This window comes from Calidris pugnax, unplaced genomic scaffold, assembly GCF_001431845.1.
Source record: "Calidris pugnax isolate Ruff unplaced genomic scaffold, ASM143184v1 scaffold15, whole genome shotgun sequence".
Lineage (NCBI taxonomy): Eukaryota > Metazoa > Chordata > Aves > Charadriiformes > Scolopacidae > Calidris > Calidris pugnax.
In genome coordinates this window covers 6,637,273-6,654,822 of record NW_015090774.1, presented here as the reverse complement: position 1 = coordinate 6,654,822, position 17,550 = coordinate 6,637,273, and the positions used below count along the sequence as shown (strand labels likewise).

Here is a 17,550-nt window from a genome sequence, read left to right as displayed (position 1 = left end):
ATACTGCCCTTCGGTTGTAAAGGGAATCTAGACAAGCAAGTAGATACAAATGTTCACATTAAGATAGCTGGTCCCACCCTGAGTGGCTGCAGTCACAGTCACAGTGTGCAGTCAGAAAGTTTTTGTGCTTTAGGCACTCTTGTGGAAACCTGAAATTGTCTCTGAGGGGATGCAGTTAGGTGTGGGCTTCTCTAACTTGGCACTTCCATGCTCCCCTCTGCTTGTGGTGTTGGAGTTGAAGTACAGGAGAGTCTAAATGAATCTTGATTAAACTTCATACATGCAATGGTTTTGTGGTGAAATACCAAAGCATTGGCATATGGACTGAGTATTTGAAAAATGGGGAAATTTGCTTATACATGTGTTTGTGTTGGTATATATGCACATCTTTTTATATATGTATATCTGTGTACGTGCCTATGTATATATTCACACTCCCTTGTGCATGTGTATACTTATACACACGCATGAGACGATAGTTTCTGTGGGCGTAGTCTGCAAAAACAACTTTCAGTTCTACTTTGCCGCTATAAGGATATCTCTAGGCTAAGTCCAAAGTCTACTATGAAAGGATTTTTTTATTCACTCTCCCGGAGAAGAACAGCTCACGGGCTAATCATGGCTGAACTCCAGGTGAGTGATGAGTGAATCACCCAGTAACGAACACTAGGCACTCAGAAAACAGATTAGGAGACGGTGTGCCTAGAGGTAAGGAGGAGTTGCTCATCAATTCAAAGAGAAGGTCAGAGAGAGGTAGGAGAAGCCTACACAGTATGCTCTTTCTTACCATAGACCCAGACTTCTATGGGCTGGCACATGTAAAAAGCCTGACAGTGTGACTGCTCTTATGCCAATCAGATGCCCTAGGTGGGAATTCCCCTGCTTACAGAGCCAAGGCAGAGAGGTGAAGCGGGAAGGAAACAGCACCGTGAGAGGAAGCTGGGCAAAGAGCAATCGACGAGAGAGAGATGAAACACAACGTAAGCTAACCATCATGCAGGCACCGGAGCTGGAGACCACGCTAATTTTTTCTGCACGGAGGTGAGTTTGCAGAGGGGTGGAGGCTGGAGACACGGGGAAAGAGAGTGGGGCTGCGGCGCCAGAGCAAGAAGCAAGGAGCAAGCACTAGGAAGAGGCTCTCTTGTCTCTGCCACCAAGTCCTCCTCCTCTGCATGGGCAATTCAGGGCGCTCGGGGCTGCTGGCAGGGGCCAGCTCCTGCAGGGGTGGGGGGCAGGAGGGATTTCTGGCTGCCAGAAGTAGAGCAGGCAGCAAAGGGAAGGCTCCCTGCGAGAGCCGGGAAGGGCTGGTGGGAGCAATGTCCTTCAGGAGAGGGGAGAGAGGAGAGCAGCAAATGAAAAAGAAAGCATTTGGGTCAGACTCTCTGATTCCTGCTCAGTTTCCTTGTGGGAGCTTGCCCTGCGTGTGCTTTGTCCTGTTTGTACGCTGTCCCACGTGTCTGTCGGCACCGGTTGCCCAGGAAAGGCTGGGCGTGAAGGGGGGGGGTTCATTGATTTTAGGAATTGAACCAGGGAAGAGCTCATTCCGCGACGGTCTCGGGGCAGCAGGATTAACTATCTCCTCCCCTAACTCTGCCCTGTCGCACCCCTCCTGTGTCAGAAACAAGAAAGTAGCATGCCTCTGTGTGTGTGCGTGCGTGTGTGTGTGTGTGCGCACAGGTACTATTCAGGGTGCTGGTGGGTGACAGCCAGGACGTACACAGCCCGCAGCCAGCCACGTGGAAAGTGGTTGTGGCTGTGCCAGGTCTGACTCTGGAGAGATCCCTTCACCCACCGGTGACCCTGCCGCCGCACACTCTGCAGCACTGCTCGAAACCACCAGCCCTCGTTCAGCTTGACAGTGTTCCCCAGGCTGGAATCAACTTGCATGCTACTGGCATGCTTTATTTTAGTGGTTACACTGGCCGTTAGCATTTGTTAGTATTTACAAAGTCTTCTTCTGTTGGCACTCATGGTTTTGTTTAAGAATATGCGCGTATTTCCTCAAACTCTTCTACTGGCCTGAGCCAGGGAAGGTAATCCTGAGCATGTCTGATGGCTTGGACCCTTTGTCCATGACCCAGAAACACTTTGAAAGTCTAGTTAATGGCAGCGCCTTACGTTATAAGGGCATCTGTGCAAGTTTCCATATTATTAGCTGCATGAAAGATTTTTATGTGGCTTTTTTTTTTCTTTCCAGTGCAACAGGGAAAAGTGATTCCTTGGTAGGGCAATGATGTTGTGGAGTAGGGCCATATTTCTGAATGGGTGCAAGGAGGCCTCTAAATCAGGGTCGTAAGCTGAATTATTAGACGGGAATAGGAAAGGGAAGAATGGTTGAAAATGAACGAGGGTGGAAATGGGATTTCCCTGAGCATCTGAAAAAGATGCTCAGGGAAGTTACAATAAAGAAAAGTGTCCTGTACCACCAAATGGGATTCGTGCTGCAGTCCCTGATTGTTTTCAGGCTGGTAAGGTGGAGAGCCATTAGGCTCAGCTGGTATTTCCAGCATAAATATCACTACCTGCCCAGTTCCCTTCTGTGCTGCCAATTTTCCATTTGTAAATAACCTACCTATAGACAGATTTTGATCAGCCACGTTGCCTGGTTGTTTCTTTTTCTAACAGTAAGCATTTTGATGGTAACTTTTAAAATTCCAGTTAAATTTGTTGCTTGTGAAAGTCATTTACTCATAGCTTTGTTCCCATGGCCTACAGCACTTTGTAATCCAGCTAGACTTGCAAGACCAAAAAAGCACTGTAAAAGAGCCTCAGCAGGATGGCAGGTGAGTGTGACTACAGATCACAATTCTTTGGGTGGGATTCACATGCATAAACCTCTAGGTATCTAAACTATGGTGCTCCATGTTAAGTTGATGGGGTCATTTCTCTTGGAGTCATCTTATCTTAGCATGAGTCTCTCAGAGACATGATGTGAATTTCCCCTAAAAACTGTTATTTCTCTCCATTGATGTTGGAGGACATGGTGGGTGACCAGCTCAGCTGTGGGCATCTAAAGACAGGGGGGAGGAATGTGTCTTACAAGACCCAAAGCTCTACATCAGAGAGAGAAAGAGATTAAAGGAAAATAACACAAGAGGTCAAAATGTTTATAGTCCTTTGGGTAGGAAGAGATGGAGTGATTGAAAAAGTTATCCACAAAAGTTATCCACGACTTTTTCTCCTCTCCCTATATCAAACAATCTCAGGTAATCTGCCCCTTTTCACTGAATTTTCACTGAATTCAGTGCCCCTTTTGAATAATTGTAAGCAACTCTGGCTAAAAATAATGCAACTAGAAGGGTAGGACCTGTATGAACTTGTCTGTGTGAATCAGCTATTGTAAATAAATTAGAGTACGAATTCAAAGTACAGTAGAACTTCTGCAGAGTCCCGGTGGGATGACTGAAGGAGAAAGTACTCCTCAGTGAGCCAGTGTTACCCAATTAACCTCATGCAGAGCCCACAGTGATCTTTGGGAACCTGTTCATTGGCCTCTTATGGGTTGGTTCCCTCTTTTCACCCTCAGGAAGATACCTGCTGAGCTGTGTGCGTGGGGGGTTATGATGCACTGGGGAAAGTTATACTTTAAAAGTGTTCTTTGATCTTGTCAAGAAACCATAAACAAAAAAGGACTATAATTCAATATCTAATAAGGGTTTTCAAGGGAAAACAACTCTTTCAGGCTTCAAGAATTGTTTCTCCAACTCCTCAGAGAGACAGAGGAACTAAAATCTTGTTGAAAGGAAGGACAGGCTGGATATTGCAGCGAGCTCTGTAACACAAAAGCCATGTCAAATCAGTACTATTGAAAGCCACAACTATGAGAGGAAAGAGAAGTGTCACAGGATCCATAGCTGTGTGGCTTCTCTTGAATCATTTCAGTCCAGAATGTGAGGAACAGGCTGTGGGGCTGGGAAAAGTGGATCTAGTCCAGCCAGCTGGTCTGCAGGAGGCTCGAAAAACCCCTGGCTCTTCCTGGTGGCTGGGCCTGACCTCTCTGCCACTGAGATCCAAAGCTGAAAAAGGCACTGGCAGAGAAGGATGTGGTAGCAAGAAGGAAGAGCTAAGAGTCAGTATGTTACAGTGGTCAGTTTTCCCAGATTAAGTTTCATTAGCAAGTATGATCTAAGACTGATGGCGACGGTGTACACAGACATCCAGGCAAACATTTATTTCCCTGATACTAGAACATTTACAGTCAGAATAGCTGATGGCAGATAAAATGAGGAAAGGGACTGAAAGATATGCAGCCCTCTTCTCCCTATTGTCAGAACTGAGATTAGACATATGATTGAAATGAGTATTAAAAGTGAACATCACTATCTCCCGCAAGACACTGAGTCTTCTTGATGTAAACAGGATTTGAAACACATACATGAGACTCCTTGTAGTAAAATATGAATATGCAAAATAACAGTCACAGATGCAGAAGAAAAATTCCTAAGAGGATGTATGGGCACTATTTTCTAAACAAAGGATCAGACTAGTAATAATGTTGTGATTATTCAGATGTTTAGCTGAATTTGCAAAAGATTTGTGCAACTGTTAATTAATTTAATAGTCCTCACTGCAAAATTAGAAACCACAGGGAAAAAAAGAGTAAATTCAGTGTACTTAGCATTTAAAAAACTATTCTGCAATATTTATGTACAATGCTCCTTGTTTTGACTAATTGTTTCATCTCTGAACAGTGTGAAAACAAATATATTCACAATGCCTTCAACTGCACAGAACACTAAGGGTTATGGAGTTATGTTTTAGCTATATATATATATAACTAAATTATAGCTTCTTCAAAACTAACTATTCATTTTATATTTGCTCTAACTGTATTTCATATTTTAGGCAAAATAATGACTACACACACCTGGCGAGTGTGGGCCATCTACATGGCCATCTACATAGCTGCAGACCTCTCCGAAGAGCAAGCGCTGAAGCAGGCTTGTCCTTCATGCGATGCCACCCAGCTTTGCAACTGCTCTTCCAGGGGTTTGGACTTCATTCCCTCAGGGCTCACGGGCAAAATCACAGTGTTAAACCTGGCCCACAACAGGATCAAGCACATCCGATCCCAGGATCTGCAGCAGACTGTGAACCTGCGGATGCTGCTGCTGCAGTCCAATGCAATCAGCTCAATAGACGAGGACTCGTTTCGTGCCCTTGGGAAACTGGAGCTCCTGGACTTATCAAATAACAGCTTGGCTCGCCTGTCCCCTGCGTGGTTTGGGTGGCTTTTTTCTCTCCAGCACCTCCACCTTCAAGGGAACTCCTACAGGGACCTGGGGGAAAGCTCCCCCTTTTCTAGCCTGAGGAACTTGAGCTCTCTCTACCTGGGCAACCTGTGGTTCTCCACAATAAGGCAAGGCAACTTTGAGGGCATCGAGCTTCTTGACGAGTTGTGGATTGATGGTGGCAATCTCAGGCAGTACGAGCCGGGAAGTTTGAAAGCGATTCAGAAGATAAATCACATGATCATAAACGTAAGGAACACTAGTGTTTTCTCAGCAATTGTCAGCGACCTTCTGCACTCTGTCGCTTGGTTAGAAGTAAAATGACAGGTAAAAGTTTGTCTCATCTAAGAAAATTGACTCACTTAGACATTAGCCAAAATAATTTTGGTGAGATTCCAGATGTGTGTGAATGGCCGAAAAACCTGAAATACTTAAACCTCTCCAGCACTCAAATTTCTAAAGTAACGACTTGCGTTCCCCCAACGCTGGAAGTTTTGGACGTTAGTGCTAACAAGCTGCAGGAGTTTGGACTGCAACTCCCTTTTCTCAAAGAGCTGTACCTTGCAAAAAACCAGCTGAAGACCTTGCCTGGTGCTGCACCCATTCCTAACCTCATGGCCATGTCAGTCAGGAGAAACAAGCTCAGCAGCTTCTCCAGGGAAGAGTTTGAGTCCTTCAAGAAAATGGAGCTGCTGGATGCCAGCGACAACAACTTCATCTGCTCCTGCGAATTCCTCTCCTTCATCCAGCACCAGGCCGGGATAGCCCAGGTGCTGGTGGGGTGGCCGCACCAATACATCTGTGACTCTCCCCTGGCAGTGAGAGGGGCGCAGGTTGGAGGCGTGCACCTCTCCCTGATGGAGTGCCACAGGTCCCTGGTGGTGTCGATGATCTGCGTCCTGGTGTTCCTGGTCATCCTTGTCCTCGTGGCCGTTGGCTACAAGTACCACGCGGTCTGGTACCTGCGAATGACCTGGGCATGGCTCCAGGCCAAGCGGAAGCCCAAGCGAGCCCCTCCAAAGGACATCTGCTACGACGCTTTTGTCTCCTACAGCGAGAACGACTCCGAGTGGGTGGAAAACATCATGGTGCGGGAGCTGGAGCAGGCCTGCCCCCCCTTTCGGCTCTGCCTCCACAAGCGGGACTTTGTGCCGGGGAAGTGGATCGTGGACAACATCATTGACTCCATCGAGAAGAGCCACAAGACGCTCTTTGTGCTGTCTGAGCACTTTGTGCAGAGCGAGTGGTGCAAGTACGAGCTGGACTTCTCGCACTTCCGCCTCTTTGACGAGAACAACGATGCGGCCATTCTGGTCCTCCTGGAGCCCATCCAGAGCCAAGACATTCCCAAGAGGTTCTGCAAGCTGCGGAAGATCATGAACACAAAGACCTACCTGGAGTGGCCTCCTGAAGAAGAGCAGCAGGAGAGGTTTTGGTTTAATTTGAAAGTAGCTCTGAAATCCTAGACAGAGACATTAAAGACTAAATATGTAAGAAATGTACTCGGGATTGTTTCCCTTGCGTGGTCATCCCATCCCCTATCTGTGTCTCAGGAACAGAGAGCTCAGCTACTGTAAATTCTATTACTCGCTGTGAGATTATTTTCTTTTTGTAGCTGTGGTCGTTAGTTTTTGTACTGCTTTGGGCTGGAATAGAGTTGATTTTCTTCATAGTTGCTCCCATGGTGTTGTCATTTGATTTGTGACTGAAACAGATCTGGTAACACAAGGATGTTTTAGTTTTGCTGAACAGTGCTTGTATGGCATCAAGGCCTTTTCTGTTTCTCTCGCTGTCCTGTGAGATATCATGGTGCATGATAATTTGGGATGGGACACAGCTGGGACAGCTGAGCACAGCAGACCAAAGAGATGTCCCATATCATATAATGTCATGCTCAGCAGTAATACTTGTGCAAAAGAAAGAGGAAGGGAGGACATTTAGAGTCATGGTTTTTGTCTTCCCAAGTAGCTGTTATGTGTGATGGACCGCTGCTTCCATGGATATGGCTAAACATCTGTCTGCTGACAGGAAGTAGTGAATGAATTCCTCATTTTTGCTTTGCTTGTGTGAAGCTTTTGCTTTATCTATTGAACTGTCTTTATCTCAACCCAGGAGTCATCTCACTTTTACCCTTCTGATTCCGTGCTGCATCCCACTGCAGGGAGGGTGAGTGGCTGTGCAGTGCTGAGCTGCTTCTCGGGGTTAGAATCATTGAATTGTTACAAAATATGAATCTGTATCTCTGGTTTCTAATAGCAATGTCAAGATTCTTAACATACTGACCATATGTCATCTGCATTCAGAAGCTCCTTCAGCAAGGCCTAACTACCTTTGAAAATCAGCTGCCTGTTCTTGCATTAACATGCTGCATTTCAATTCCTTACAGCATGGCCAGGGCAGTAGAGATGTCAGATATTCGCTTGCTAAGCGCAAGACTTTTACATCCATTTTGATCTGGTTTTTGTTGGTGTTTTTTTTGTTGCTGTTGTTTTATTTCTTCTTTTTTTTGTTGTTGTTTTCCCCAATAGCAATGGAATCGGTTGTTAGGGATCGTAACTTCATCTTCCTGTTTTTGCGAAGCTGTTTATTGGAAGTGGGGCCTTTTGAGCATGGTGACAGTCAGTCAAAGAAGACTTAATACAGGATCTCTACACACAGGACTGTCTGACTACCAGTCACACTATAAACATTGCTGTGGTTAGACCTTTTTGTAAATGGCCACTGGAAGATATATGAATTACAGTACAGCAACTCTTGAAAGAGGTGAGGGGAAAAAAGCTAATGGTAATCTTGTATTGCCTTTCGTTAACCAAATGAACAAACTATTTGCGTGCCATTTTTCAGAATCTGCTGTTTACAAAGCCATTGTCTGACAAAACTCTCTTTATCTGCTACACAACTTTCTGTAGTCAGAATTACAACTGGAAGCCACTACCAATATATTTAATAATGAAGCAAACTTAAAATATTGGCAGTTTCTTTTTCGTTTTTTAAGGGATATTCATAATAAGAAAACAAATCCTATTTTTTCTAGCACAATCTTCCCATTAAAGGCAACAATTTTTTTAAATTCTAACTTTGACAAAATAAAAAAATGCTTTAATAGCATGCTGTACAGTCTTGCTGCAATGCAAAAAGAGGCACTATCCTGCAAAAGGGAGAGCACACCAGAGTTCAACCAACTGCTATTTTCTCTAGTCTTTTAAAATTAAGTATACAATATGTGTATTATCGTAGACAGGTAAATATCCAACACTTTGCATTCTCACTAATAATCTGAGTCCTGTTCTAGACCCTTTGGGTAATTAATGCCTTGGACAACACCTATAGCAATCTATTGCCAAACCACCAGAGAGCAGATCCAGTCCAAAAGTTGTCCATACAATATGTGTGCATTCCCACCTAATCTGTTGTTAAGGAAACTGGAGAGAATATGCAATAATAGGTAAACTGGAGAGAAAATGCAATAATAGGTAAATCTTGTGTTTTTCTTAGCCAGAATCAAAGAAAAAGGATTGGGTTAAAATTTTGAAATGCCTTCTTTACTTCCTTTTTTGTTGGGGTAAGGTTCAATTTAAATATCCTCCTCACATATGGTTGAAATAGGTTTCAAAAAAATAAGACAAACTTTGCTTCCACTCAAGAAGGTTTCTACAGATGTAGCAGCAGATCTTCAACTAATATTTCATTTGCTGAAAGAAAAATGTTGTTTACTAACTACTAAGAGAAGGGGAAAAAACAGCACTTGTCTGAAAGTGGATTATATACATTTTGTTGTTTCATTAAAGAGCAAAATCCACTGCATGGTCTTTCTAAAACTCTGATTTACATTCTTTAAAATGTTCCTCTCATTATAAAAATGATTTCCGGATGTCTTAAAATCAAGGAGGAAATTTATATGCACTTTTCTATTCCTAGCTTACTTGGGGTCTTAGATAAGATAAAGCCAAACAGAACTATCGTCTTCCCTAAATATAATTGTTCCTTAATAATAATTGGCTTTCCATTTATTTAATGTGGCCATCTCATCCTTCCACTGCAGATCAAAACAAGAATTAGTAAGTAATCAGGCTACAGTTTAGAAAATACAAATCAAAAGCACACTTGTTAAGGAGAGGATATATGGGTTACTTAAGATTCTCTTTAAATCAACTGCCTCAGCACAGTATGGGCAAGTCTGGTTCTTGCCAGCAATGCACCAACCATGGATGCCAGATTCATGAAATGTGGTATCATCAGGCATATTGTTAAGGAATCTTTGAAATATAAAAAAAGCCCAATGCATACCTTTGCAAACCTGTCAAACCATCAACAGATACTTTTAATGACTGATTATGGATACTGTCTTGTTGTATAACTGAGCAGTTTCAAGTGACTTCTTAAAATATTTTGAATATTTAGAATTATTTTAAAGTTGAATCCAATGTCCTGAACATCCAGACTGGTATTGATATTTTCCAGCTTGCAAGAAGCCAGGAGACTTTTATGAACTGCAGAAGAGGGTGATTACAAACAATGTTCCAGCACGTATGTGATACCTTTCTTTTAGGTTTCTGGAATGCAAAATGCAGATTATGAGACACTGGGTCTTCTGTCATGCTGAAGGCTATGTTTATGCCTTCTTTTGAGAAGGGCTCCACATCTGCTTAAAACTAGCCAGCTAGCACAGCCTCAGGCACAGCCAGAGGAAATCCTCTGCAGTACTCAGGAGCCTGAATCAGCAGACTTGACCAGTGGGACAGCATGCCTGGTCTGATGTGCTGCCAGGCACACCCACACAGGCTGTGCACAAACTACCTGGAAGGCACATTTAGGCCTGAAACCACAGGGTTACGGCCACTCTTGCATCAGTTTGTCTGTCAAAAAGCTGTGTGGCCCCAATTTGTGTCAGAGAACCGAAATATATTTCATGATCCTATTTTTGCTTTTGTGCTATGTTGTTTCTGAATGTGGTTTTTTTTCCTTTTTTTTTTTTTTTCTTTCTTGGTATTTATTGTTATTATTTTTTAATCCAGCATAAAAGAGGAGAAAACACAAGTTCCGTAATTACATGGAAAAGATACACATGATTACAGGACAGCTGGTAGGTATTTTCAATGATCCCTTCTTCATTTATATCCACAAAAAATTTCTGCCCGCAGACAGCACAGATGTCATTGGACAAATTTTTTGTTGGTATGCCACTGATGTTGTAAAACTATCAAGATCAAGTTTACAGGAAAAAAAGAAGCCAAAGAACAACAAAATATTTGCTTAGAGTTAAAGATGCATAAACATACTTTAAGTGCTATCAAAGATAAGGACAGCATGAAAATGGCTACAGCTGTCATAGTTTACTAGTGCCAGGATGCACAGAGTTACCAAGAAATAATTAAAATCTTACTGCTGGTGCAAGAACTTTAGCAGCTGTCTGCTTGATTTTAAGTATCGGGGGCACAAGAGAATTGTGCTGAGATAATCACTTTATTTGGAAAGGGAAGATAAGAGCTATAAAAAGGAAAGGGCAAGAAGAGTCTTTCACAGACTTTGGGGAAGCAAGAAGCTTGTCTTCTCTAGCAATTAGAAAAATTTTGTAGCCCCTTGTAAATAGAAACCAGCCTGTTGGAAACCGCAAATCAAGCTGTGTCATATGTCACTGGCTACTACTTCATTGAGGCTGTTCTAATTATAAGATTGACAAGGGAGTTCAGCAGTTTGTCTATGGCATAAGAACAGCTCTCCTCAAGGAAAGGTGAGGTTAATTTACTGACAGGGTATCCAGTAGACCTTATGCTCATGAACCCAGGGGCACAAGAGATTCAAGAGCTCACTTCCAGGCCTTGCAAGTGGTATCCAGGATGATGATACCCAGCACTTACACTAATGGTGGAAGCCATGTAGTCAGAACAAGTCTCTGCAAAGTCTCTTCCCATCCCTTCATAGTACAGTCTGTAAAAATGTAGCATCGCCAGAAATCCATGGAGTCATCAGACTTGATTCTGTCATAAAACCACAAAAGAATACTCAGGTGAGTCTGTTCTTGACCAAAATGCCAGAATAAAACATTAACCGGATTTTTACTCTAGTTAGCTCCTGCTTCCTTCAAGCTGCAGGTTTAGTTTCATTTCCTTTTGCAGCAGCAGCCACGCTCATACCTGAGGTATCAGTGTGCTTGACAGCAAGCAATGTTGAAAGTAGGCTATGAACTGCTTTTGGAGCCACAGCTACTCAGCTCTGTTATAGGAAGTTCAAGCCAACACATTTTATTGTAGAAAAGACCTTGCTTCGGGTCTTATTCTACAGAACAATTAGGTGTATTTAGTTGTTTTGCAGAAGCAACAAGATCAGCCAAATTTCAATCAGGTGTAAGATGCCAGTCAAAGAAATGTTAAGTTTCTGTAGCTGAGGGAGCCCGATGTCCTCCTGAATACAATTTCCTCAGAATGAAACCTTTGCTAAATTGCAGCAAGCTGTACTTAACCCCCTAACCCCCAAAAACTCAACCCAATAGAGTCTGCAAAAATGTTAACATCTCTTGTCACCTCTCTGAGATTATATGTGTTACAGGTCTTGGGAGACTGAAACCTGGCTACTGAATACTCATAAAAATGGAGCTTCTCAACATCAAAAAACCCACTTATCATTTCTGCTGCCACAGGGCACAAAGTAAGAACCTTTAAAATAGAGCTAACAAATTTTGTAGTCGTATCTTTAAAATACACTGGTGGGGGAAGTTAGCTGGTTAAATAAAATACCTCAACAGAATAAAGCTTAACAGAATTGGTAACGCAAGACTGGTAAGTTTCTGCCAAGAATTTTCCATCAGAGCTATGTACTTTTGGGTTAATCAATTATACAAGGTATGGGCAATAAATCTGACACTTAAAGGAACAGCTGATTTACGTGTGTGTAGTATCTCCAATACCTCCAAGAAGTGTTAGACTTAAAGCAGATGCATTATGTAGTTGATCTACATGCTCTTGAGGAATCCTTGGAATTTCTGGTCAGACGGTGCCTCAAACAGAGTTCAATACAGTAGCTCTGACTGGGCTGCAAGTCAGACAGAAATCCTGGACAAACATAAAGAAAATTAAAATTCTACCCAGGCAAAAATTCTCCTGGATTAAGAGGTTAGGTGGAGACTCATCTGGATACACAGTATTGTCTTTGGCAATAGTCAAAAGAAAAAGAGAAGAACCCCCTAGCAAAACTATAGCCTGGCAGAGCAAGAAATCATAATTATCAGAAAAAATTCTAATGTGGTTTTGATATGAATGTGCTTATCTATTTTTATCCTTTACATCAAGACAGTTTATGTCTCATCTCCTTCAGGTGATGAAGGACTGAGGATTAACTCAGCCTCAGTTAAATTAAGGGATTAAATGAGTCAACACAGTGGCTGTATGTATTTCAAGGTTTTTCCCCTCCTTCCTTCACACCACAAATACAAGTTGCAAAATTACTAAATGTCAAACTTTAGGCCAACTGTGCAATAATAAAAATCAGTAAGTTAGAGAACCTACAGCCACACAACATAAAAGGGTTTCATATGTTGAGGTGGGTGGTGAAGAGATCAGTTTGCAATTTCAGTGCAAATAAAGTAAAATCTATCAAATAGGAAATCATAACGTTTGCCAATCCCCATTTTACCTGAAGATACCTAGCTAAAGAATAAATTAAATACAATCATGGTAAACATTATGGCTACATAACACACAATTTCAATTGCACAACTCGGTTTATAGATCAGGAGGAATCATTTGTAGACCAACCTATGGATAAGAGAAAAGACAGACTGCTCAAGACTGTGTATTTTGCAGAGTGGCACAAAATGCCACATACAGAGTTTCTACTGAAATATTCATATAAATTCAGTAGAAGTTTTACACTTCTGTATTTCTCCCTCACTTAAAGGTGAATAAAAATGTATGGTACAGGAAAAAGTAAAGGGAAAAAAGATACAAAACCTTTTTGTTTTGCTTCAGTCTTCACAAGAAGTGGTAATTGTGAACAGATTGCTAACATAATTAAAACTAACAGTTGAGAATTGAAAGAGGGAGACATACACCAGAACAGGACACGAAAAGGTGAAAAACAACTGAGGTAAGTTAGATATAGTCAAGTCAGTATACCATTAATGAAACTTATCTAAAATACTTAAAACTTAGAAGAAGCAAACTCTGAACCATTAGTAATTGACTTTACACACCCAGGGTAGAGAGACAGAGTTTCAGAAGACTGGAGAAGGAAGAATTTGGTATATGTACCAAAATTTGGTATATATACCAAATTGAGCTCTTCAGGCTCAATAACAGCTGGGATGACTGCTGATGGCAAGAGTCTGAAGAATTAAAAACAAAGATGGAACTGATAGAATTAATTTAATTTTAACTCTTGTTTAATTCCTTTTCATTTGCATGCCATGCTTGATAAACACTGGTTTAGATGAACTTATTCATACTGCAATTAGAATATTCCTTCAAATTCAACTGCTAATGGTCCTTTTTATAATCAGTGATTTGTTCCAGGGAAATTCTTATTTCCTCTTCTCCTTCTACAGGTTTCCTTAAAGAAAAAATACCCCAAAACCCCCCAAAAGAAGGCAAAACCAACAAAAGAGGACATACTGCGGTGTTCTTCCTCAGAGAGGTTTGCATGTTGGTCTGAGAGTGAAGTAACTGGTAATAACTGAGAGCATTCCCCCCATTGACAGGGATCTCCACCGGTGAAGTCTGATGGTGACATAAAGAGGAACAACCCACATCTGCAGCAGTGTGACTAACTGCTGGCAAAATTGAGACAGGTCGTTTCAAAGTAATGACATCCTATGGTTCCATTTTGTATAGTTAGGTTTGATAAACAGATTGCCAAACTGTAAAGCTTAAAAAAAAAAAAAAAAGTGGCTTGTACGGTATCTGACACAGGAGGGACTTTGGCCCTAGCATAATGATGTTAGTCTGCCTTGCACCCTGTAAACAATTAGTAATCCCAGTGTAGCCAGTGATTATAACACTGCAATACAACTCATCAGACCCCCACGTCTTATTCTTAAAAACCTAAACTGTCTATTGATAGAATTAAAGCTACCGGAAAAAAAAGTAATTAAAATTGGTTTTCTAACTCAAATTATATATGGTGACTGTAGGGCTAAAGCTCTGGGGGCAAGTTTTCTGAAATCAGTGGAGGCAGTTTGGCCTTTAAGCCTGTCAGCTGCTCTTGTAAATGCCCAAAGGCACATTTGGCTGCATTGATTTGGGATGCTGTTCAGTCACATGACCCCACTTACTGAAGGTTTTTTTTAAAAACTCTTCCTACAGCACAACAAAATGCTGTGGCTTAAACTTTTAAACCCTTTTTTGTAAATTGAATGATATTAAATTTAATGATGTATATTTATTCAAATTGCCTGCAGTGATAAAATACTCTACTTCTTTTCCAATAAGCAAATATTTGAAACCCACTGAACACTCAAAAGCCCTATAATGTCAGTTCTGTCCATGATCACATTAATAAACCATGGATTTGGGATTGTGGAAGCCGGATGATGGCAAAGATAGTGCCATCAAGAAGACTGACTTTAGTATATGGGTGTAGAGTTAGTGCTTGCATCTTTACAGAAAGGTTACTGAAAAAGAAAGGAATCTGAGGGATAACAGTTTTCAAATTTAGGGTAGGGGTATTTTTTAAAAGCAAACAAATAGCACAATCCAACTAGAGTAAAAACCTGTTTCTACAGGAGATTAATCTCTTTCCTTAACCCAAAAAGTTGAATTTTGAAGGAATGTGTGTTACTCCTTGTGAAACCTTACACAGTTTTGACACAGATTTCAATATAAGCAGGACTGGATTATTCTTTTTCTCCTAAGAAAAAGGAGTAACTGTCAGGAAAAAAAATAATAAAAAATCTCCCTAAACATCAGAAAGCATGCAACTATTGAGCAAACTGGAATTTCACAATATAAGTTTAAATCAATTAACAGAAAGATAACCATGCAGCATCATTAGATCACATCACTGTTAGACATTTCTCACCCTGTTTGTGGCTTTACAGGACCACAGTCTACTGCTTGTGACCATAAAAGTGACAGAGCTCCTTCTGTGCCATGCAGTCTTTCTGGTATGCTGCAGGTCATTGGTTCCTACACATCCCAGGTTGCACAGGCTGAGGTCTCCTGGCCTTCATCAGAGGCCACCAAAGGTTCCCCACTTCCTGCATGCCTCACTACTGTCCAGCGTGATCCCTCTCCAATATGCTTACATTCTGTGTGTTGCTTTTTTAATTTATTTCCAGTAGACTGAAAGTAAAGTCTGAATTTAAGTGGTAAAGCCAAAACTGAATGGATGCACATCTTCAGTAAAGTAGGGAGCTTCTAATACAAATCTGTAAGAGAGCTTTGTTATCACGTTAGCAGCAAAATGAAATGCTAATTAAAAAATGGTATCACAACCTTCTCTCAGGTGATGGTGTTATCAGATCAATTGGTATATATTGTTTGCAGTAATTGTTTAGAATTTCCTTATTGATTTTTATGTCTTCCAGATCGTTAATTTTAATACTATTAACCTCTACATGAAATACATGAGTATTTTTGTCATGTAAATGAGGACAAAGATAGGAATCGAGTCATACGGATGAAAACCCTGGTATTGATTTATTATTAATACTGGAAGGTCACCATCTGGACAATTCCATAAAATAATACATCTGCATTGCTGCTAAATGGGAGCTCTAACATCTGGATCATATTATTCCAAATTTTCCTCATCCACCCATCATAGCAAGAGGAATTTCCTGACAAATCAGATTGCTGCCCAAAGGTAAAATGTTTTTCTCATTACCGTACTTTAAATGAGCTCAAAAAGACCTAGAAGTGAAGTCAGCATCAGCGTCATAGACAACTTTCCCATTTTCTAATTTTGCAGATTAAATAGGTCATACAAGCACCAACTGAAAAATGTCCATCTGTCCTCTGCTTCCCTCAAAACTCTTCCCCCCTCTCTGAGTGAGTAAGAATGCATATCACCAGCAAATACAACAGAACAGCATTATTCCACTACCCTTTCCATCTTAAAGCATATGGTGAAAACTGCATACATAAAGAAAATAACAGTGTAATAATTAGATTTATTGTGACAGACTGACCTTACCAGAACTCGTTAACTTGGCAACGCAAGCTAACTGGCTCTCTAAAAATCTAGTTTCTTTTGATGTAGACATATTCAAATACTCAAAAACATATGCATGAAAGAAATAATAAATCAGCTGTTTGGGGTTTTTTAGGCTTTAAATTAATATGCTTATACTTGATAGTACATTGGAAATTGGCAGGAACTTCTATATTAAGTAAATCAACCAACCTTATTTTCAGGATTTGCCTCGTTATTTAGGTATAGAAATCAATGCTGTCATAACTATGCTGCTTCATTTTTCAACTATATGCCAAAATAAGTTCTTGTTACATGACTGCCACATGATACAAGATATATAATCAGTAAAATGGGCAACCACCTATGGGACCAGAAGTAAGGCTTTTGTGTTTGAGATTGTTCTGAGGCCATGACAAATATGCTTTTCTATCTCAAATATTTTAAAATTTCTGTTACACCAGGGGAGAACAATTTTGTCCATATATCTCATATTTATTTAATTTTCATCAACGGACAGCTTCCCATGGCAAGCAAATTGCATTATAAGAATCAGCTGAGTACCTGATAGCCAGAATTTCTTCTGGGAACATAGAGAGTCAGAACACTAATAAGCTTTTTCCTTCCTTCCCCATTTGTTATGCTAGACTCCTGCCTTTGTGTTGAGAAAAATAGATAGGATAGGCTGGGACAGGGTGGTATCTCTCTGCCTAGGATTCTTCATTGCTACCCCACATCCCAGAGCAAGTAATACAGTTGTGAGCACGTAATTGCCTCCACCTCACTGAATTAGAGGAGTGAAAAATTTGTGAGTGGAGAAAGGAGAGCATTATCTGAACACAGATGCAAACCTATTGAAAATCAGGTTTTTACAATGTGAATTAGCAGAAGACGGGCTCCATATTTATTTTTGAAAATCTAAAAGAACAATAAGAAAATTCTCAAAAGTAACTGAGAAACAATCATTTTCTCTAATCCTTTGCCTCGTCATATGGAAGTTAACCCCAAACTGTCAGCTACCATCTAGAAGAAGAAACACAGTTGTCAGAGTGGCCTACATTTTATTTCAGGCCAAGATTTAGTAGTGAACCCTCTTCTTTTTTTTTTTTTTTTTTTTTTTTTTAAAAAAAAAAAAAAAAAAAAAAAAAAAAAAAAAAAAAAAAAAAAAAAAAGTTCTAGGAAAAATATTAAACCC

At 40.8% G+C, this 17,550-nt stretch overlaps 2 protein-coding genes across 2 annotated transcripts in view; one reads left to right on the top strand and one right to left on the bottom strand.

Moving 5' to 3' along the window:
• The first annotated feature begins 591 nt into the window (after window positions 1–591).
• LOC106890041 (toll-like receptor 2 type-2) lies at window positions 592–6,903 on the top strand. Its single transcript, XM_014945606.1, is given in 5 exon segments — window positions 592–633; window positions 859–1,041; window positions 2,716–2,783; window positions 4,846–5,552; window positions 5,555–6,903. Coding segments are annotated over 3 exon segments (1,857 nt in total). The 5' UTR covers window positions 592–633; window positions 859–1,041; window positions 2,716–2,776; the 3' UTR covers window positions 6,698–6,903.
• Window positions 6,904–8,374: 1,471 nt separating this feature from the next.
• The window catches only part of RNF175 (ring finger protein 175), a 13,411-nt gene continuing 4,235 nt past the window's right edge, over window positions 8,375–17,550 (bottom strand). The window contains 7 exon segments of the mRNA XM_014943056.1: window positions 8,375–8,379; window positions 9,336–9,457; window positions 10,295–10,428; window positions 11,090–11,181; window positions 11,184–11,212; window positions 12,878–12,982; window positions 13,838–13,995. Of these exon segments, the coding sequence (XP_014798542.1) occupies window positions 8,375–8,379; window positions 9,336–9,457; window positions 10,295–10,428; window positions 11,090–11,181; window positions 11,184–11,212; window positions 12,878–12,982; window positions 13,838–13,995 (645 nt within the window).